The sequence below is a fragment of the Excalfactoria chinensis genome, chromosome 3, assembly GCF_039878825.1.
Source record: "Excalfactoria chinensis isolate bCotChi1 chromosome 3, bCotChi1.hap2, whole genome shotgun sequence".
NCBI classification, from domain to species: Eukaryota; Metazoa; Chordata; class Aves; order Galliformes; family Phasianidae; genus Excalfactoria; species Excalfactoria chinensis.
In genome coordinates, this window is record NC_092827.1 from 83589388 (window position 1) to 83611513 (window position 22126).

General features: G+C 35.5%; 1 protein-coding gene across 2 annotated transcripts in view; it reads right to left on the reverse strand.

Annotated features, from left to right (window-relative positions):
* Positions 1-22126, reverse strand: part of UBR2 (ubiquitin protein ligase E3 component n-recognin 2) — a 49398-nt gene that overhangs the window by 23214 nt on the left and 4058 nt on the right. Inside the window, exons 2-21 of one of the 2 annotated variants that reach the window (XM_072331571.1) lie at positions 21787-22046; positions 20412-20490; positions 19234-19347; positions 16117-16244; positions 15330-15468; positions 14145-14207; positions 13542-13662; positions 11777-11884; positions 10853-10941; positions 10099-10197; positions 7483-7646; positions 7294-7393; positions 6593-6721; positions 5683-5866; positions 4566-4627; positions 3686-3796; positions 2580-2645; positions 1713-1835; positions 1289-1352; positions 878-1002 (exon numbers count right to left, since the gene is read on the reverse strand). In XM_072331571.1, the coding sequence (XP_072187672.1) occupies positions 878-1002; positions 1289-1352; positions 1713-1835; positions 2580-2645; positions 3686-3796; positions 4566-4627; positions 5683-5866; positions 6593-6721; positions 7294-7393; positions 7483-7646; positions 10099-10197; positions 10853-10941; positions 11777-11884; positions 13542-13662; positions 14145-14207; positions 15330-15468; positions 16117-16244; positions 19234-19347; positions 20412-20490; positions 21787-22046 (2328 nt within the window). Of the gene's footprint in view, positions 1-877; positions 1003-1288; positions 1353-1712; positions 1836-2579; positions 2646-3685; positions 3797-4565; positions 4628-5682; positions 5867-6592; positions 6722-7293; positions 7394-7482; positions 7647-9925; positions 10025-10098; positions 10198-10852; positions 10942-11776; positions 11885-13541; positions 13663-14144; positions 14208-15329; positions 15469-16116; positions 16245-19233; positions 19348-20411; positions 20491-21786; positions 22047-22126 lie in introns of both variants that reach the window. The other variant, XM_072331570.1, reaches the window with a different exon arrangement.

Sequence of the window (22126 nt, forward strand, 5' to 3'; positions counted from 1 at the left end):
CCTGTCAAAATAAACTTAGAATATAACAGAAGAAAACTGAGCCAGGTTAGTCAAAGTATCTTTATATAAAGTCACTATTTCCAGTATCTAGGCATTTAAAAATGATAAAGAAGATACAAGGATAAGGCACTAAAAAATGATCATCATAAAAGCAGATTTAAAAAAAAAAAATCAGCTCAAATCACCTGTAAGTTCTTTCTCATAGTCCTTTCCCCTTCCCTGTACAGCTGTTAACAGCTGAGGGAAAAGTATCTAAGGCTGAAAACATAACTGTTAATTCTAGCTTGAATTAGTAGTATAACACAGTAAAAGAATAATGTTTTAATGTTGACTTCCATCTGAAATCACATTTAAAGATTACTTTAACAATCTTCTAAAAAAATAGAAATAAAAAAAAAAATCATACTTTGCCATCCTTACAAAAGTACTTCTACTGGAAATCCAGTAAATGCTTCTATCCAGGCAAATGAAGCATTTATGTTTCACAAGTCATTATAATGTGTCTGGTTTCATATATTTTCAGATACTCTTAGGATTTCAAATATGTGTTTATATTTCTGGGTAGCTCTAACAACCCACCTGCATACATCTATTTAGGATTTAGAAGCAGATTGCTGACCAGATGGCCTGATAAGAAAGTACATTAAAGAGAGGAGCTGAAGAAGCTCTCAGGCTCCTGCCTATTTTATACACTGTTTCTTCCTGTACATTGTTTTCCTGCCTTCTCTATGACAACTGTTAATCTGTCCTCACATTAACTTTACTCTGCATAATCATGCTGCTTCCATTAAGCGGCATTAACTCATGTAAGAAAGTTAATTTTCACCAATTAACCTTGTAAAACTGAAGGCTTTGTTTTGTTTGCCAAGTTACTCACATCTTCAGGTAACGCCTTTACTAACTCGCTGTGAGCCATTGGCCTGATGCTCAGCTGATGGATGATCTCCCGTTTGATTTCATCTGTCGCATTTACCTGCCCAATTCCAGGACTGAACCTTTCCCCTTAGAAACATAAAATAACAGTATTTTATTTCAGAGTATTTTTAAACATTATTTGCTCTTGTCATTTAAAGGAAAAGACTGGAAAATAAGTTTCTGCCATGAAATCTCCTGTTAGCCCACTCAGAAAATAATTATGTTAATGAAAAATTCACGATGCTAAACTAAGCTAGTTTCAAGAATTACAAAGCAATCAAAGTAGAACTGAATTTGACATAACAACAAAGAACACTCGTTCCAGATCATAAATAGAATCTTAAAAAATGGATTAAGCATATTCTGAGCTTACCAACAATCATTATGATGAGGTACAGCATCTCCTCTATAAGAGTATTGTTTTGTTGAACAACATCCTGAATTAAAGAAAAAGAATTTACACGTTTCATTTAAAGGTTAAAAAAAAAATCATATGCTGAAAATATTTTTCTGTGCTTCAAAACGTTGCCTTTTTTCACCCTTAGTATTCCCCATTTTTTCTGCTGTAATGCAGTCACGACTGCTTTAAACTTCCTCAGCAACATGAAAATCATGCAGCAGCTTCTGACATTTATCATTTTGACATGCATAAACATTATACAAGTTTTAAACTGGACAAACTAAGCCAAAATAATTATTTTTTAATCAAGAAACTTCACAGATGTAGTACAACAATATTCAATATATTCTTGAAAAGAAAATCACAGATTTTCCTATAAAGTCTGTACGTAAGATACCTTGTTAGTATTTTCTGTGCTAAATCTTTTGCCATAGTCTGGAGTACTAAATATCTGATAAAGTTCAAAGCGACTCAGCATTATCATCAGGAAGTGGTTTGGATCCATCATAGACACACCTGTCTATTAAAGAAGAAGAAAATGATTATAACAGAAGACAGATTCAATGTTATTATGGAATGTTTTTACATTCATATACAAAGTCGACAGTATATTATTTATTAAATTCATCTCTCTCTATCCTTGGCACGGAGATTTAATTAGACTTACTCTTTTAGGACTCCAATAGTGCAACAGCACAGGTTTGAGTATGTAGGGTGCTATGATTTATTAATAATTTTTGATAGCATTTAAGTGCAAAATATTCAGGATTATTCCTTCCATCTCTAATCTAAATAAAAAACAGAGAAAGACTTTCATTTGTTTTTGTCTCTACTACTCTGTTCCCATTGATCCAACTTTTAGAAGGCATAATAAGTACCATCCATTATCACTCATTATATAGCACGTAGTTTTATAAAGCAAAAAGATTTTGAATTCCCATTCTCAAAACAAGAGCTAGAAGAATTTAAAGACATTTTTCCAAACTTTCTGTGAAAGAGTACAAATGTCTTAATGTAGCCACACACCTACTTCCATTTCTGTTTACTATATTCCAAGACATTATTTGTTTATTAAAGAATGTTACCTAAATTAGCCAATTATTTGTTCTGAGTTTACTAATGCTAGTGAGACTTTATGTAACTTCAGGATATCAACCCAAATAAGCAGATGCTGAAGATAAATTAAGAATCAGGGGTGGATCAAACAAATGCACTTGAATCCTGAAGGTGCTCGATAAAATGCAAAGCAGTACACATGGTTTACCTGAAGCATTACTATATCCTTGTCAAACATCTCTCTCCTGCATTTCACATTATGATAGTAATAAATCTGGGAAAAAAAAAAAAAAACAACCAAAAACAACCAAAATTAACAAACATCACATTTTACATACATTTATTTTTATTCTAGAGAATTACATGGAGCAGTTAGTTAGGCATGCCTTCCTCTATTTTCTCAAACTATTAATCCACACACAGGTGCCCATTCATATCAGAAAATATCCAAAAGCAATAGGCTGATTGTGAGCCATAGTCAGATAAGACAGGAATTCCAGACTGGGGGAGCCACAGTACCTAAACTAAACTCAGGTCACCTTATGATGTTGGCAGCCATTGCAATTTAACACAGTTTTGTTCCTCTATCAAAAGCTGAAATTTCAGACCTGGTAAGTGTCCACAGTAACTTGAATGATGCTATAATTGTATGCAACTAGAGCTGCCTTTGCATTAAATAATGACAAAGACATCGCCTTACAAGAATAGGCTTTGGTTTTTTCTTGTTTGTTTGTTTTTAAGACTAAGAGGAAAGAAGGAACAGCAAAAAGAGCAGCTTAATTCAACCTCCCAGTATGCATACTATACAATTATCTACTGAAGTTTGGGGTTTATGGGACAAAAGACAGACAAGACACAGAGTTGGTTCTAATGTTTCTATGTGCCTCAGAAAGGGTAATAATCTGAATGAGGTACACTTTAATATTCAAGTCACTTTTATGTAAAAGTAATGAATGCATTATCAAACATGCACAGATCTGCTATTACAGGGCAGCATATAGGAAAAAGGGGAAAGGGACATTAGCTGCATTATACTTCGTAGCTTCTTTACACATGAAGCACTAAATTCACTGAGCACCACAACAGACTTAAAAACAACAAAAAAAAGCAATTTCTGACTAAGATATCAAAGATTAGCTTAAAAACAAATTTTCACGTAATGCAATAACTGATTTAAGTGCCTTCACACAAACCTTATGGAAGCTAATGCAAGTGAAATTTAAAATGGACACACAAATAAGAGATTTGGAGGTCTGAAATCAATCCTTGGGGAGTCATGTGAAAACAGCAATTACCCAGCTACTATGTACTTACTTGATTAACAAGAGAGAAGCCATTTCTCCTCCACATCCCTGCATGCACTTGAGCACATAGAACTAAGCATCGTAGAGGATGTTCTATTAACATAGGTGGGCTAAGTTCACTCTGAGTTAAAATAAAACACAGTATTTTGATATATTAAGAGAAAATAAGAGGAAATGGAACTGAAAGAAGGATGATATTTATAAAAAATTAGATGTTTGGGGAATACAAAAGAGAAGTAAATTCAAAGAACATATTACAAAGGCTTGATATGCCTTTTATAATCTATCTAATCAACGTTAACCAGCCTCACACAGACTTTGCCCCACAAGGGTTTTTCTTTATCCTTAAAAACAGTAAGTTTTGTATTTTAAAACATCAGCAGGTCAAGCCAATAACATTAACTGTATCTTCTGTTTAAACACAAGAGGTCTCCTTTGCTAGTTACAGTTTCTCCTTTTATAATTTACTTTGTTCTTTTTAACCTTCCATTTAAAGAAAGGAATCATTGAGAACACGCAGGAAGGAAAACAACTGAAGAATGAAATTAGAATCCACGGCAGGGAGAAGAAAATCAGGTCCTGCCAGTGGTTTCTATAAATAATTTCTACCACAAAAAGAAGGTAATGAATGAAGAACAAAATACAAACTTTCCATCAGGGTCTTAAATAATTCAGGAGAGCAATGGTGATTGCTCATGCTCTAGATATGATTATCCAAATATTAATCTCTTAAGAGATAATTTTATCTATCAAGGATAGTCTTTGTAAACAGTATGCGTGGCCGAACAGCCTTTTTTTTTTTTTTAAATAATAACATCCTACACTTATTTAGGCAATTTCATCTTCAGCACTAATTACATTTAATGAGTATGCTACATTTAATTACATACCAGGGGTAGCAGCTCTGGAAACTTATATGCCACTTCAGTTTTACTCAGCAAAACATGCAAGCCTACATGAATAAATAAAACAAACGCATACATATTACATACAGTAGCTAATACAATTCCAAAAGGCCAAAAAGAATCACCTAATATACTGTCAGGTCATTTTCTGAACATAATTACAAATCTGTAAAATTATTATTCTGGAGCTACACATCTATTTCCTAAAGAGAAATATGTAAAAAAAAAACCTACACTTTATGGAAAGTTGCATCTGTATAAAACCTGTAAAGCAACTGAGTTTTGACTTTCTTTTGTCCACTTCTATTCCATCAGTGACAGCCAAGAATCCTAGGGCATTCACGGCAGTTACCAGTGACAGATATATCATCCTTTCTGTCTGTCATGAGAAGTTTATAAAATACTTCAGGAGCTATAATGAGGCTCCTACAAAATACATAAGGATTTTCTCATTTGCTTCATTTTAAAACAGCAAGAGAGTCTGCTTATAGATTGAAAAATCAAAAGTTATTAGACTCTGCATAATATTTTACTTAAAAACGTCACTCATCTGTAAATTTATTTTATTATCATAAGACTATATGTTCAGATTAAAACAACATTACCCCCCACAACACAACTGTTCAGCAAGTTAGGCCTAGTGCAACTTGAAAAAACACACTGCTTAATTTTCTGGTGACATATCCCTGATAAATCTATTCTCTAACAGACCATTGGTTTTTGTCTATTCAATCTGACAGTTAAGTATACTTGAAAATAATCCGACAGCAGCAGTCCATGTTCTGTTGCATTTCTTTTGCACCACGCAAACTATGAAAGCAGCTGTAACTTCCCACACCCATCAGTGACAAACAGAGAGACAGGAGACAACCTCCCCCAGGACTGACACAAACTTCTCCAATGCTTGGGTACATTTTGCTGTCAGGCTAGCAAACTGCTAGAAAGTGGCTAAAGTACACCCAAACTTAGGCCCTCAACAGCTGTTACGTGGTTCATTGTATCCACACAAATTAGATTTATGCATTTATATTTTGCATTATGCAATGCAAATTATTATGCATATATTTTGCATTTCCTGAAATCTTTTTAAGCAAGTTTATACCTGCGAGTAAACGTGAAACTGGGAGATGAATGCTGACTTTTTCCTGGGAAACGCAGTATCTGATGGTCTCAACTGAATGTCCGCACATACTGAGAACAATAGGCTGTTCTCCATCAGTAAAGCCACTATGACACTGCATCAGCACAGCCAGGCATTTCTTGTAAGCTTCAATTAACACTTTTTCCTAAAAGAAAGAGCACAGTTCACAAAGATTATGAAAAAAGCAGAGCTCTGACAAATAGCACAGAAAGCAACAAGAAATCTGACAGGTGTAAACAGGCTTTGGGTTTTTAACTGTGTTAACAGACCTGCAAAACTAAGATAAGAAACTCAATACTGATCTGAATTACTGAGGTGTACATAGACCATGAAACACATTTAGATAGGACTGAACAGAAGAAAAAACAACAACCAAGCAAAAAACAGTTGCAAGGCTTTTGTTTTTGTAATTATGGGAACTTTCTGAAGGTTTTCATGATCGTGCTAGATTAGTCAACTTGTACATTAACTGACAATGACAGATTAAGGTCAGATTGAATATTTAGACATTGTAGGATCACTTGTTCCACAACAATATTTCACCATGCTGAAGTTCTAAAATGCTGGAACTTGAAACTTATATGCAGTAGAAACCTGATTTACAATCCTGAAGCATTAAGTAGACTCAGGGCAAGTTTCTCTACACCCTGTTCTTCGGCAGTTGTTAACTATAACCTAATTGTGATCATCACAACACTGTTATTTTTTTTATGAGGAGAAAGCACAATTGCACACAGAAGATTTTGAATTACGGTGCCATTACATGTTTCATTCAACTTGTTACACACATTGATGTTTCCTTTACCTTCTCATGACCACCACCTCCACTACTACATATTCACACAGAGAAAACACTTCAGAAGGAACTTACATCTAAAGCACACCAGTCCTGCATCATTGAAATAACAAGTGTTAACTTCATTTGCAGTGTAAATGCTGCTTCCCATTCTGGTTCCATTTCGATGTGCTGTCCTACTTGGCGGGTTATTGGGTCCATACCCTTAAAGAAAAAGCACTGCACGTTTCAACATCACCACTTAAATAGCTTCATATTAGCCTTATTATGGTACAGTGGTTACCTATTCTTACAAACATATTGCTGCTATAACAAGAAATACTTGGGGGCATCAAAACAACAAGAAAATAGAACAGGACGTGCAGAAGATAAGAACACTGGGTCAAGGCATTTGTCAGGTATTAGCTCTGTTATTAACATCTTAAAGTTTCTTTTCAAAGGATGTTTACATACATACATTAATCATCTTAAACATTTATTTTGCTTTTTAAATGCATTTTCTAGGGACACACTAACAAATGCAGGTAAACACTAAGTAAAGACTGAGTACCCACAATACCTAATCAGATCTTGGTATAAGAAATAAGAAAATCAACAGCATGATATAGGAGAAAGCATATTGAAGAGATTACTGTCAACAGGCTAACAAAGCTAAAACGTTGGGATGGGTGTGCTAGTGAAGTACTGAAAAAACGTAATTCTGATTCATGCAGTAGTGATGCGAACTTCTTGCTGTAATCTTAACATAGTGCAAATTTTCTAACAGATCTACATACCTGCATACATTTGAGTAACTCTAAGAAGGCATCAAAACCCTCTAGAAACTTGTGTCTCAAGTCTTCTGACCACTCAGTTGGCTTACTTATCAACACATACCTGAATACATTAGAAACAGATACAAGTGTTAATTTTAATCCTGTTTTCTTTTTCAATTGATCAAATTAGCACATAGCTACTGTACTTACTTGAGATCCAGAATAAGGCTCTGAACACGCCTGAATTTGAAAGCCTGCAGAGCAGTGTAACGTTCGAACTGAAACCTGCCTTGGATGTCACGGTGTCTTAAATGGTCCATAAAAGTTTTGATGATAGTGGTCATAAGATTTTCCTCTGTTATTAGCATTCGAGCCTATATCAAAAGTATATAGAAATTTGCTGTGACTAACAGACAACTAAACAAGAGTTTCACATTGTACCACCAAGTTCAAAAAAAACACACGATGTTTTATTCAAAACAGTTACATTGATAATTAAAACAGAGGAATATACTAAAAGTCAATCTTTCAAATATTTGCAGAAGAAAAATGTATTCTAATCAGAAATTATCATAATTCAGATCTCTCTTCAGTCTCCTCTTGTACAGAAATCTGACTACGATTAGACTCCTGCTAACTTATGCATGTAATTATGACAAAACATTATCTTTCTTATAATTAACTTAATAACTTGTACCTCCCTTTAAGCACCTGTTGTCTCTTATGTAATTTAAGTACGAGCCCTTTGGGGTAGTGACAGTTGTTTTGTTTTTCTGTTTACAAAAGGCAGAGCACTGTGGCAACTGGTGACTTTTCTGAACATCTAAGGAGCTATAAAGAGCAATTTCCACATAGAAATTATGTGAGACGACCTTTAATTCCCATCAATGGCCGCTGTGTATTTCTATGCGTTGCAGGAAACAAATCAACACCCATTACAAAGTCCAGCATTGCCAGATGGCAATCTGGCACATCCAACCTAACTTAACCCAATCCCACAACAGCACTGGAGGTGCTAAGAAGTTACTGCCATCTGCTACTTCCAAACTCTTCCAGAACTCCCTCATCCTGCTGGCTCTCCAAGGTAAACAGTATTAGTCTTGCAGTTTCCAGGACCCATGATGTTTATCTGAGTGGCTAGTATATTCAAGAACACTGACTCCTCTGATCTACCACAATGACACTGCAATTATTGGCTGGAGCTTCTGTGTTCTATGGTTGCTAATGAGGCTCCAAATACAGATTTTAAAATGCTACTGTGGAGGAAAATCTAATGGTTAACATGAAAAATAAATTACTGTCAACACAACCAAGCATCCTTCAAACCAAGCAACCTCAATTACTTGAGAGCTCAAACTCAAATTACAAACTTAAGTTTGAAAATGTTAAAACCACGCCCAGTAGCATTCTTCAACTGATTTACTCAACTAAGAATGAATGCAAAATGGGCCAAAACCTGGAAAAAAGAATTTTTCCCTCCTATTTTACTTTCAGACCATCACCCTATTTTCTCTTCTATAAAATCAGCCCATAACAATTCGCTCTACCCTTGTTTTGCAGGCTTTAGAAAAAAAAACAATGAAAAGAAGTGAAACTGCAATTCTCCTCCTCTAAGGGAGCATATGAAATCCATATAAAATATTTATGCCAACATATTCTATCACCTTATCTGTCAAATGAAAAAATATATTGAATAATACTAGTTGGATAAATGTATGACCGAATAATGGCAATATTCTTCCTACCAGCATCAAAATTAAGAGTTACATAACACTGCCCCGACCCATGAAAACAAAATCCTGAGGTTTCAGATTCCCAATAATAACACGATGAACCTCTATGAAACTAAAAAAAACAGCTTTTTGTTCAATATCATAAAATGCCATTGTACTATTGAATTTTAGAGCTCAATTAAATTTGGGAGGATTCAGAAGCATCCGCTACTGAATTAAATTAAAAAAGTGGCTATGAAAATCAAACTTATATTTTCAGTACAGCTCCAAACATTAGTTTGTATCGCAATCAAGGAGAGATATCTTTGGTGACTGGAGCAAAAAATAAGAGTAAGCTCAAGAATGATGGGTGGTATTGTTAGTGAACAGGGTCAAACATAACTTGAAGTGCTGTAACAAAAATGAACTGGAAACCTGAAAGAAGGCACCAAATGAGTCAAAAAGCATCAAAGGAAGTGGGGAATATCATGAGACTATTATTGCCTGCACTTCAGTTGACTAGATAATTAAGATAAATAAAGTGGATCACGTATAAAATTGCACCCAATAGGTATGCTCTGAAATTGCAATAAGCAAATCTCAATGCAGATTTCTACAAACATAATTTGTTGTATTTAATGAGAAATGTAAATGTTGTGCATCTCCAAACAAGCATGGAATACAAAAAACACAATCCTAAAATTAAAAGGTAAAGTGAAAAAATACCCAGCCCATTTTGGAAAGTCCAATCCAATTTTTGCAGCACAAAACTTCTTTAACTTCTAAACCCATAGTAATGTATGGAAACAGACTGACTCACGTGCAGTAGCAGTGCCCCACGTTTCGACAGTAATGTTAAAAGGAATCTGTGGTCTGGATTCGAGAACCTCAAGTGGCTTTCAACAAATAAAGATTTCCTTTTTTGGTCTTTTAGTACTTACAAGAGAAGGCACTGTGAATATCTGTATCGAGAGGTCAGCAATTGAGAACTCTCTGTCGTGGTCATCTTTCATAAAATCACTCTGCAATCGCTCATAGTTCTATTAAGAAGGAGGCAAAAAGAGGCAAGGAGTGCCAACTATCAGTTTTTAAAAGAAAGACAGGCACTACTCACCAGAGTAGGTACAGTGAAGAGTTGGACAGACAGAGCAGCCACCGACACTGCTCGTTCGTGATCATCCTCCATATAATCTCTCTGCAACTGCCGGTAATTCTAAACAACAAGGGGAAATTCACCTCTAATCCACACTGACCTGATTTTTTAATTTAAATGTCTGCTCTGGGAAATTTTAATTCCACGATAAAGGGAAGAGTAGTTCTTACAGATTATGATATCAATACTTTGTAGAAAAACATAATTCATCAGCTCACAAGTGAGAACTTCTCACTCATTTCCACAATAAAGGCTAAGATTTTATTTCTTACATACACACACAAACTTGTCTTCAGTAGAGTGAGCTGAATTTTGTATGGGTGATTTAAAGCATTTTAAGTACTACTTACTGCAGAAATACCAATCAGCATAACTGAATTTCAGCACTTCTTTTCTGGAGTGCTGTAAGACCTTGTGCCTAAGCAATGAGATGCTATTAGCTCTCAAGAAGAAGAGCCCGCATAGCTGATGGTGAAGACAAAACATGTGAGCTACTTCAGTTCTGGGGAACTTGGAAAGTTTACCTTCTCACCAGATGAGATGCCATTTCAACTAGTATTTTGAAGACAGAAATAAAATGTTGGCATTTCGTTCCAACTTTCCACATTCAAAAAAATAATTCTGGCAACAGTTCATTCGAAGTTCTACACGCTAACTAAACTCTCTTCACTAGAATCTTTAGGCATTTAATAGCTCTTTTAAGAAAGATACTTACCCTTGCAAAACGGATAGCAAAAAGCTTCTTGTATTTCAAGTCCATAAGTAGACTGCTCATGAATAACTGGTGATACACATTTCTAGCTCCTGTCAAGAAAAACAAATGATATATGTCACTATTTTCTAACAACACACTACAGAAACATTTAGAAATACAAACTCTTACAGAATGAAGCATATCTGCACTTCAGAGCAGAAGCTGTTTTGACCATGTCTCTCAGGTTGTAGCAAAGTATTAAGAGCACAGAAAGTGAAATGCTTCAAGTGGCATTATTCATTATTCTTGTATCAAATACTCAGATGTTAAATGAGAACATAAAGCCTCAAGTGTAAGGCACGTCAGGCAAACAAGAATGAAACTGCTCCTCAGAACAAACAGGATTTGAATGGCCTGAGGGGAACCAAAGGAAACCAAAGGGAACCAAAGGGAAGCAGCTACACAGAAAGTCCTGGGAAATGCAATAACTTTTGTCAGCCAGAACAGCTCCACTAAAACAAATATATATATATATATATATATATTAAAAATAATCAGCTTATCTAGCTCTGTATTTCTAATGCATGTCTGAGTAGTGTCCCAGAAAATACTATCAATGTCAATAGAGAATGGACCGTATGTAGCTTAGAAACATAAGCATGTTTGTTATTTCTTTCCATGGGTCATTAAAGTCAAAAGGCATTCAATTATTTGCTCAATACAGAGTAACTATGGAGAACAGGAATAAGTAGAGAAATATTAACCTTGAAATAGAAATGTAGAAGTTGAATATTACATCTTGTTTACATGAAAGAAGTTATTCTAACAAGTTAGGAAATCACCTCAATAAATACCACAGTAAAAATGATGGCACACACAGTAAGGGACGAACATCATGCATAGCATTCCTCAGCACTCTCCAAAAGCTTGGAAAAAAAATCTCACCCTTCCACAGTTTAGAGTCATACAGCATCAGCTTATCCACAAGAGAAGAATTTTCCCCATCCGGTCCCTCCTGTAAACCAACCTGACACAATACTCGACGAAGACCATCTTAATGAAAAGAAATGATGGGAGTTAGTAATAATAATTGCTGTCATATGAACAAGTTATACTGAATCTTCAACATAACACAATACAGACACTCAGATGCTCAATCCAGCTATTGACTGCCAGCAACTTACTCTCTAACAAAAATAATATGGCTTGTAAGTACTAAGTCATTGTCTCTGCACTCTGTTGAGACATCTTAGCTTCTTAGGTAGAGTTGGCAGTGGCTCAGTGCCATGCATACCATACCATGCACTACATGGTTCAGTTCTATACAGTTTGTGAGCCCCTATAGCAAGATTGTGTCTCTGTGCACCAGAGAGTTCAGTTTGACCTATATTATGACTGCATGCCAAGGTCCAAAGGCAATGTGAGAAGTTGAACACACACGTCACAGACAAAATATATACATACTGTTCACTGAAAAACATTATGATTCAGAAGGGCAAAAATAAAATACAACTGATTCAATGATTCTGAAATTCTGCAAAAGTTCCTTTCATACATTCTCAAACTATAAATTCTATGCTTTTATGTGCAGTTTGGTATCTTACTTTCATTAATGCATTCACATCACTTTTTTGCTGTTGCAAAAAAATGATCGGTACTAAAATGAATAACCTTGGTACCCAGCACAAATAACGTGGCAGAGAACTGGGCTCAAAGAAAATGAGAAATACAACACTTGTTCACAGGACAAACCAGAAGGAAAAACATATGTCAAATTAAATATCCCTCAGTCTCTCCTTTCTACTTCTATCCATTATTCGCCAGCAAATATATCATTTGCCATCAACACTAGCAAGTACTTGAACAAGCTTCTACAATAATTTTTCAAAAGTTCGATTTATTTATCTTAAAAATACACTCATACAAAGTACTTGTCCATCAAAAATAGCATCATAGAGAGACTCCATGCTCAAAATTGCCCATTTTTTTCCCCCAAGTATCAGTTTAATATATAATGTGTGAACAAATCTTGCATTTACACAGAAGAATTTACATGTGATTTACACAAGAATTTCCCCTCATTATCTGCAACCTCACAACTTTAATTCATTGAGAAAAAGGAAGAAACACACCAGAAAAAAAGTCTTCCCAAAAAAGTGCTAACTTGCATATATTTTTTTTTAAACTGTGCATGCTGTTTCTTTGAAGAAACCTCTTTCTAAATATCTGATTAATACTTCATGGGTTTCTATACTTGTCCTAAAGCAGCCCCCAACAGTTTCTCTGTTCTACTTACACAGCAACAAACCTGAGGCAACCACTTTCATCACCATCAAATGACTTCTGATTAATTTTGTATTGTCTAAGTAGAGAGGTTATTTTCAGCTTACTGCATTCATCTGAAAAGAACTAGGGACTGAAAAATAGCTAGTTGGCATGCAGCACTTGACAATGATTCCCAGCTTCTGTTCAACATCAACTAAACAGAAAACAGTATGTGAGAAGACTAATCAAAACTGGTAGCACTTCCATATGTAAGTTAGAACAGCACTTCAGTGTAAGTAAAAAAAAAAGGATAAAGCCTGACAAGACATGAATTGCTTTACCTTACATGCTGCATGCCTGAAATAAGAAGGCAACATTATGAAGCAAGATGAATTCTTGAAGCAAATATTCTCTAGGTTCTCAAAAAAAGTTCAAGTTTGCCCACCTGAATATCCAATAACGCTGCCAAGCCAAGTTAGGAGCTTCAGACCAAAGCTCTGATGGGCAACAATGGATGAGTGCATAACCTGTACTTTCAATGGCTTTGTCTGACGACTGGTATTTCTCTTAAAAAAAGAAAAAAGAATTAATGCTTTTTTACTGAGGACTAGCACACATTATTGTACAGAAACACAGCATTCCTATGATTAATTTTAATAACTTGTAATATTGATACATATTCCAATGACTAACAACTAAATGGAGAAGTAAAAAAAAAAATCTGAACTTTGTTTATCCTGTTAGTATTTGAATGACAATATTATGCAATAACATATTTAGGCCAATTCATTTTCCACTTTCTTCCTCTTATCAACACACACATGAATCTACTGCATTTTACTGATAAGCAGCCTCACACACAGCCTAAAACAACTGCACACATTCATTCCTCACCACAACACACAACTCACACAGCAGCCCACCAAGAAAGTTATCATCCACTGACTGTTTTGAAAAACAAGTAGAATTAGAAACAAGAAAATACTACAAAACTCTGTATGAAAACCATCTTTCAGCTAGATGAGGAAAATAGGTAGATACTACTTACCACAATTACTGATTTTGCTTGATCACAGTACTGAAAGTCTCCATATCGAACAGACCTACGGCCCTTTAAATTTGTGAGAAAGTAACATTATCACCAGTATCTAAGCAAGAAGTACAAATGCAGTGTTGTACATTAGTATAAAAGATGTAGGAAAAGTTTCAGGTGCAAGATGACCACTCTTGCTTTCACATTTTCATCTTTTGAAAGTACTGCATACAGTCAGATATTTGAGTTTCCAAAATGCACACAGTACTTTTAAAAAGAAAATCAAGCTATGCCACACATGCAATTACATGCTAAACAAAATTTTCTGCGTATATTGATTTTAAGGCACAGCTATTACTTTTTCTCTAAACATTGAATACTCAATCACTGTATTTTTCTTAAAGTTCAAATATTTCAGACATTCCAATGCATTTGAAAAAGCGATGCTCCCACTGCCGTTTTGGAAGAGATGCACCTTGTTCCACTCCCCCCAAAAAAGAGGCATAAGGAAACAAAACAATATAAAGGACACATTTCCACAGCAACAGACTATGGCACAAGTAACAAGATGCAGATGTCCCTAGAAAGTTACCCAGAAGAAAAGATGCCCTTCCTTAAAAATAACAGTTATAATCACATGAGCCAGAAGACAAATGCAGCTGGGAGAATGTTCCACAGATCAACATACTAGTTAAAATGATACTCAGTACGTTATTATTTTGAACTCATTGTTCTTTCTAAGTGCTGCATAAAATGCTTTACCTCTTCCTGCCATTATCATCTAACAACTATGAAAAAAGAAAATTAAATTTAAAAACCACAAACAGTTTCACAAGCACAGAAACAAAAGCCATCAATTAAGGACTTTTTCCTCATAGTTGACAGCTGTTCCTCCCTTCCCATGTTTGAAGCAAGCGCAGGGGATCTTCCAGCATAAAGTCCCTGGTGTATAGTAAGCAATGAGCTAAAGCTGCTGCCTGCTCTTGATAGAAAGGGCTAAGAAACACCCTGGTATCTATGCTCATGAGACTTACCAGAATTATGCTGAAAAATATATACCATTTCAAATGTAGTTTGGCTTGGTCAGATAGTGGCCTAACATGTGGCTTAATCACATTAGCTGTACACCGAGAAAAACTGATGTGCAGTCATAAAATAAGCATTAGCATAAGTATAAACTCTAAAAAGGGATTTACTTACATCTCTATCTACTGTTGTTGCAAAGCCAATAGCTTCTTTCTGTGTGCAGTTGACAGCTTTCTGAAGAGTATAAATAACTTGTTCATAGGTGTGGACTTCATCATTAAAGAGCATGCAGTAGTAAGTGTCACTCTTCTCACTTCAAAGCAAGCAATGAATTTATACAATTCAAAGTTAAAAATTATAAAACTTATGTAATTCAAATTCAAAAGTCAACTCCTAGTTTAATAAAATTTTCCGCCAAGCTGCAAACTCAGAACTGGGCTTCCTTTGCTACACAGTTTTATTTAATAAGGACCGAACATCTCAATTCTGCAGGAAAGTTGCACGTTCCTATAGAAGTTAAAGTCCAAAATGAGTCAAATCACAAAACTTAGACAAAACTTAGGTCTGAATATTACTTTTGAACACCTGTTGATCCTGAATTGACAGTTTCCTACCAAGAACATATTTCCTTACAGTACAGCTCTGCTCAATACATTCTCATATAGCATCTTAGTTTCAATGGTTTGGAATTATTTTACTATTTGTTCTAAGGGATTTCATTGTTGTAATACATCTTTTCAATTGGAGGAAAACAAATGTATCACAAAAATTATTTCACCATCTTTATAAAAAGAAATGGGACATATAATCACACAAAGACACAGGCAGTTTTTTGGTCTACTGTGTACAAAATATCCCTGATAATTTTAAGAAAGAGAAAACAGGATTAAAGTAAGAAACTACATTTCTATTGTAAATATGAACATGTATTTAGAAGGAAAAGGACAAATATTGTACTTACGTCATTTCTAGGCCAGGCAATTCATTTTCTTTCTCCCATGTTAATATATCTACTGCATATTTAAATGTGATAGCAAAAATATTATAAGCTCTTGCTACCATATCTTCTGGTAAGTGCACAAGAGGATCCTGAAAAATAAACAGGAATTGAGAAATTAAGTGGTGCTCAGAACAGGTATTTTGAAAAATCTGCATGCCTTTGCACCAAAAATGATGCAAGCATCCTTAATGGTGCCTTCCTTATAATAACTTCCCACTTGGAAGGAAGTTATTAATCTGTTAATAATAATCTTGTTTTCTCTTCCCTGTTTATCACAGAAAAAAAATCAGCAAAGCAGCAATCTAGTATTTAATGTCCAAACACTAACTTGCCTCTGATCACTCAATTCAATTTTCACACTTGCATGTTTTCACTTTAATTGTTCCCTCTTTCAACATCAGCTGCATTAGAATCTGCTTTTTCAACAGTGTATTCAAAAACTATCATTTGAAGTAACTGCTTTGTTCTACTTAGTTAAATGCAAAATACAAATAAATATGCATTTATTGCTTTCTTTCATACGTAGTATGCTTTTAGAGGCAGAAGTCCTGTCGACCAAGATTCTACAAACAGCACATGCAGGGATCATGAGTTATGATGCAGGTCTCTTACACACTACAGTAGGATGTGCTCGCATTCACAGACATCTATTCACCTTTTGCACAGGAAACACACATCCACCACTTACGCCCATTCTGCACTCTCAAGGGTGCCCTCCATTTGATGCCAGGGCACACATACTGCTGATTCACAATTCAATTTGCTGTTAACCAGAACCCCCGGATCCCTTTCAGCAGGGCTGCTCTCCAGCCTCTCATCCCAAAATCTGCATGTATGCTGAGAAATACATGTTAAGGGAACTGAAATGAAGAGGAGGAAGAGGAATGCCGCCTCAGCTGGCAAATGCCAAGTAACTTCTTTCTGGAGCAGAAAAAGAGAACCACTACCAAGTCACACACTCATAGTTCCCTTCCCCATAACAGCTGGACTAAGTTAAATCCTCAGTCAACTAGTACAAGCAACACTGCCATTCCCTTCCAAACCATTTAATGGGATTTGCGTATAAACAGACATTAATAACCCCTTCTCTTAAGAGTTTCTTCTTTTATTAATTCACATAACATGTTGTAAATAAAAGCAGACCAAGACGCAACCATAAGCTCTCAAAGTTTCGATTCTCTAACAGCTACAGTTTCTTTTACAAATCTGGAAAGTGAACACTAAAATATCCTCTTCTGCTAACACTATTAGAGTAGCACAATTTGCATCCCAGGAATACATAGAAGCAAATTCTGTGCTTCACTAAAGTTTATCAAACCGTACACAATAATCTTCTCTGAACAAGTCTGTATTACAGCAAGCTCTTGATAGTCAAGAATTCACCTGTACTGTGAATTGTATGCTTTACCTATACTGTAAATTGTATTCATACTGTAAAAAAAAAAACAACGAGTGTATTTATACTGCAAACCTGTAAAGTTTTTTCAGCCATCCACATAATCCAAATTCTTTTTGAATACTTGGAACCACAGAATCATAATATCATTTGAATTGGAAGAGACCTTTAAAGGTCATCCAGTCCAACTCGCCTGCAATGAACAGGAACACCTACAGCTAGATTAGGTTTCTCAGAGCCTGGTCCAACCTGATCTTGAATGTCTCCAGGGCCAGGTCATCCACCTCCTCTCTGGGCAAACTGTTCCAGTGCTGGAAGTCTTACAGAAATGTTAATATCTGTCATTTCTGGGTTTTGATTCATTTAAAATGTATCTAGGGCATACAGAGTAATCAATCACCAAAAGCAAAGGCAAACCTTACACAGTTGCACTGCCTCCATTCCCAGCACTTTCAAAAAGACACATCTGAGCAAAGAGAAAACTGGCTACTACATTACTCAGCAAATGCACCTTGATGTCCCCCACATACAATGTTAAATAAGCGATCTTGATCCCATCACATATCACGAAGAAACACACAGTATGCTCAGTATCTTAGCTTTTACACCATCCACAACATTGCCATCTTCCATTAACTACCGTAAGTATCTTTAAACAAAGCACTAGCAGTTCACCCAAGATTTCAGACCATCAGTCTTCTAAAGCCATCCTGTAATGTAAGATGCATGTAGACCAAGCAGCAAGGCCATATAGCAATTTCTAAGCATTGGCAAGGACAGATTTTAGAACTGTTGTCACTGCAATACAGTTAGAGTTGCTTCACTCAGACCAAGAGATCAGCAGAATTAGTACAAAAAGTTTTCTTATATATTCTCTTCAAAAAAGATTTCACGAATTATATTAAATAAGAACTGCTTTAAATGGCCAGACAAGAAGTCCCATTAGCCACTACCATTCCTGAAATGTAATAAGAGATAGTTAGGAAAGAGTGTAAGGGCAGAATACTCCTTTAGTCTTCAGTAACTTAAGACACGGAGATTTCTCAAGCTAAAGATGGGATCTGTAATTTTACAAAGCTATCAATCATTTCTTGCTCCCCAGACACATTAAACAGCTTTCTGAACAAATATAAATTTTTAGCAAGACTACTGTTTTGAAGCATTAAGTTCAACAACTGGAATTTATACCACTTCTTTTTTTGCTAGCTTCATTTCATACACCCAACCTGTGCACACCCAACAGCTATAAGAACAAGTGAAGAGATCTTCCTTATTTACCTTCTTCATACCAAACAAGCTTTTAGAGACTTCCATCCAATAACTCCATTACAGCATTTCTACAATAGCCAGTTATTCTGATTTTTTTTTTAAATCTGTCTATTTTACTGTGTAAGAACCAGAACATAAGTCACACAGATAGCTTAATTTGGCTTATTCAAGCATGTGATCACATAAAGATTTTTCCACATTGAAGACTGCCTTCAACTTTCAGAATAAGACAGAAAAACAAAGAAAACAGAACTTAAGGCACAGCTGCCTAAGAATATTAGAAGTAAAGTCCTCAATTAGAAAACGGCACTCTAATCATCTCTAAGTTCATGCAGCTCATTTGAGTGATTTCCTATATGCACATGTATACACACACACGCAGTTAACAGTATTTCAAAACACAGTGTCTCAACCTCTTCTTCCGCAGTCTCTGAAGTGTTAAGTTCATGCTTTTGACAGTAAGGACCTTCTTTCCAAGCCTCAGTATCACCACAGTCACAGAAACCTCCTCCACCTGATGTTGTCATCTATAATTTTCAAAAACAAAATAACTTAATGTGAATACGCATATAAACATACAGGTGCATTAACACAAATAGTGAAGGCTAAACTATAAAAAAAAAAAATCCAGATCACAATATCCAATAGCTTTTTCCAGTACCTTGTTATAAAAAGTAGTGAAATGAAGTTATTTCTATAATGACTGAGAACTTCACCAATCTGTCTGTACCAAGAAGCTCAAACATCTCTATTCTCCAAGGCTGTGTAGAATTAATGTACAGTTTATGACAACACAGATGCAACGTGTAGTTTTTCTGAATTCATTAGCTGTGATGCTACCTTTCTTATTTTGGATCCTTGCGCTGTTAAACTGAGCAAAGATTTTTCGCTCCAAACAACACAATTACAGAGCAGGGTGCAGATTGCTAGTTATAATAACAGGGGTTCTCAGGCAAAACTGCAGGTTGTTCATGTTGTAAATCCTCATGAGCATAGTAAACAGTATATGAGTACTGCAATGACTGTATATACATAGCTTTGATTTTAAGGCAGATATCAGCTCATGTTAATAAATTTAATGCTCTTTAAACAACAAATAAATGATTCATACAAGAATCCTTCATTCACCAGCGTGCAGCAGAAAAGTATATTCTACACATACAGGCACTTCCTACAGTATCAACTAAATTAGATACCTGAAATAACGTTTGCTTACACTTTGAATATAAAGGTTTTTCCAATACCTTCTAAAAATAACAATAGTCAAGCATCAAGTTCAAAGTGAGTGAAAATGAAGACTAATGCTGTAGAACTCTCTGACGAGCACAGATTAAAAACAGCACACTCCTATTTGTAAAGTTAACTGTTGTGCATAGAATTTCATTGCTCAACACTTTAGAATAACTTCAGAATTTACACTCAAATAAAAACACTCAAGTTCCTGTACGATTATTGCACAGACTTAATCCAAAACTTTGCGTGCATCCAACATTTTGGAACTATGTGTACATTCTTAAGCTATGAATAAGGAGTTTCTCACACATACATAAATACTAATGACTATATCACATATCCCACTGGTATTACTTACCCTGTATCGGTGCTCTCTGTGAATACTTCCAAGAAAGCACTCCATGCACAACACACAAGTTGGGTCAACTGCACAGTCTCTGAAAACAGCAGGAGAAAAAAAACAACAACAAAAACAGCATTAAACAATTTTTAGCTGTTATTAACATAATCTACAACAGGTAATTTTTAAGTATCGTCAGTATGAGCCTTTTGACTACTGTCTATGTTACTCAAAGAAAAAAGGGATAGGTTTCAGGAGGGGGGAGGAAATTAAATGATAGTGCAAAAAATACCCATTCTTAGAAAGAAGAGATTATAAAAATGCAGTCTAAGTGACATAGTCACCATGTTCCAACAGATGAGACAAGTATATAAGCAAGTATAAAGACGAACTACAAAATGCATTACAGACAGGTACACAATATAAAACCAAATTCTCGCAAGTATAGACTATGAGCACTAAGAATCCTCAGCTATCAGAGAAGCCTCTTTTTTACTGAACACTGGAAAGAAAGACAGCACTCAACAGGCTAGATCTGCTTCTAAGTTTAGCCCTACAAGCTTACTAAGCAGGTCCAAAAACGCAATTTCCTCAATCAGAGGACTGGAGAGCCCTGTCTACAAGCACTGTTGTATTAGATAGAAGCAAGGGCCTAAAACAACAAAGGATACGATTATGTATTACATTTAACTCCATCCCTAAGAAGCACTGCAAATACATGAATTTATGTAAGGCAATTGATTTCAAGGCACCTCAAGATTAAGGGCCTCAGATTTTGCAGCGTAAAAACAACCATCAAGAGAATGAGTATTATGGGAGTTACAATTCCATGAAATAACTCATATTTATGAACTCAGAAAAGTTCAACTCTCATTATTGCTTGTTACCAGCTGTAAATCAAAGAAAACTGCTAAAATACAACAGAAAACAGTACCAGCTTTACATATATGTCCAGTACACATAAGAAGAAATGAGGAGTTTTCTCCTTGGTTGAAAAGACCTAACACACCCCCCCAGTTAGATCTCACCTACCTCATGATGACAGGCCTTAAAACACTACTGACATTAAATGCCTGAATTACATGACGTGCATCTGCCCACTTATTCCTGATTAATGTTCTTAGATCACACTGACAGTTCACCTGAACTACTTTTTATTCTTGCATTTCATTTGTACAGAAAATAGTCTACAACATACTAATAATTTTCCGGTTACAAATTTGAAGTATGCTATTTTTGCCTGGTCCTACCTCTCGTGAAAGACAACTGCAAGTTTACTTTAAAAATACTACATTGGAGGTAGTAAATTTTCACTAGGACAATATATTTCTATCGCCTAAATTTGTTCTGTTCTTCACAAATCAGAAATGCTCCAAACGCTAATTAGAACTACCTGCATGAATATGTAGGTTCTCCCACTTTAAAAACACGACCACAGAGATGGGAAGGTTTGTTCGCTTGCTCCAGCTTCGGAAAACCAAATGCAGGATCTTCGCCACAAAGATACCATTCCATTGGTCCCAGCAACACATGTTGTGCCAGCATGTCTTCTCTTTGTGGGGCAGGGTTTGGACCCCTGCAGTAAATTTTTGGTACATAGTAGGCCAGATGCTGGTATACTTCTTTCTGAAGCTCACTTGCTTGTAGCCATTTCTTTCAAAATGAAAAGAAACAGTAAACACACATTAATGAAAATACAAACCACAGCTCTACCCATAAGAAAGTTTTTTTCT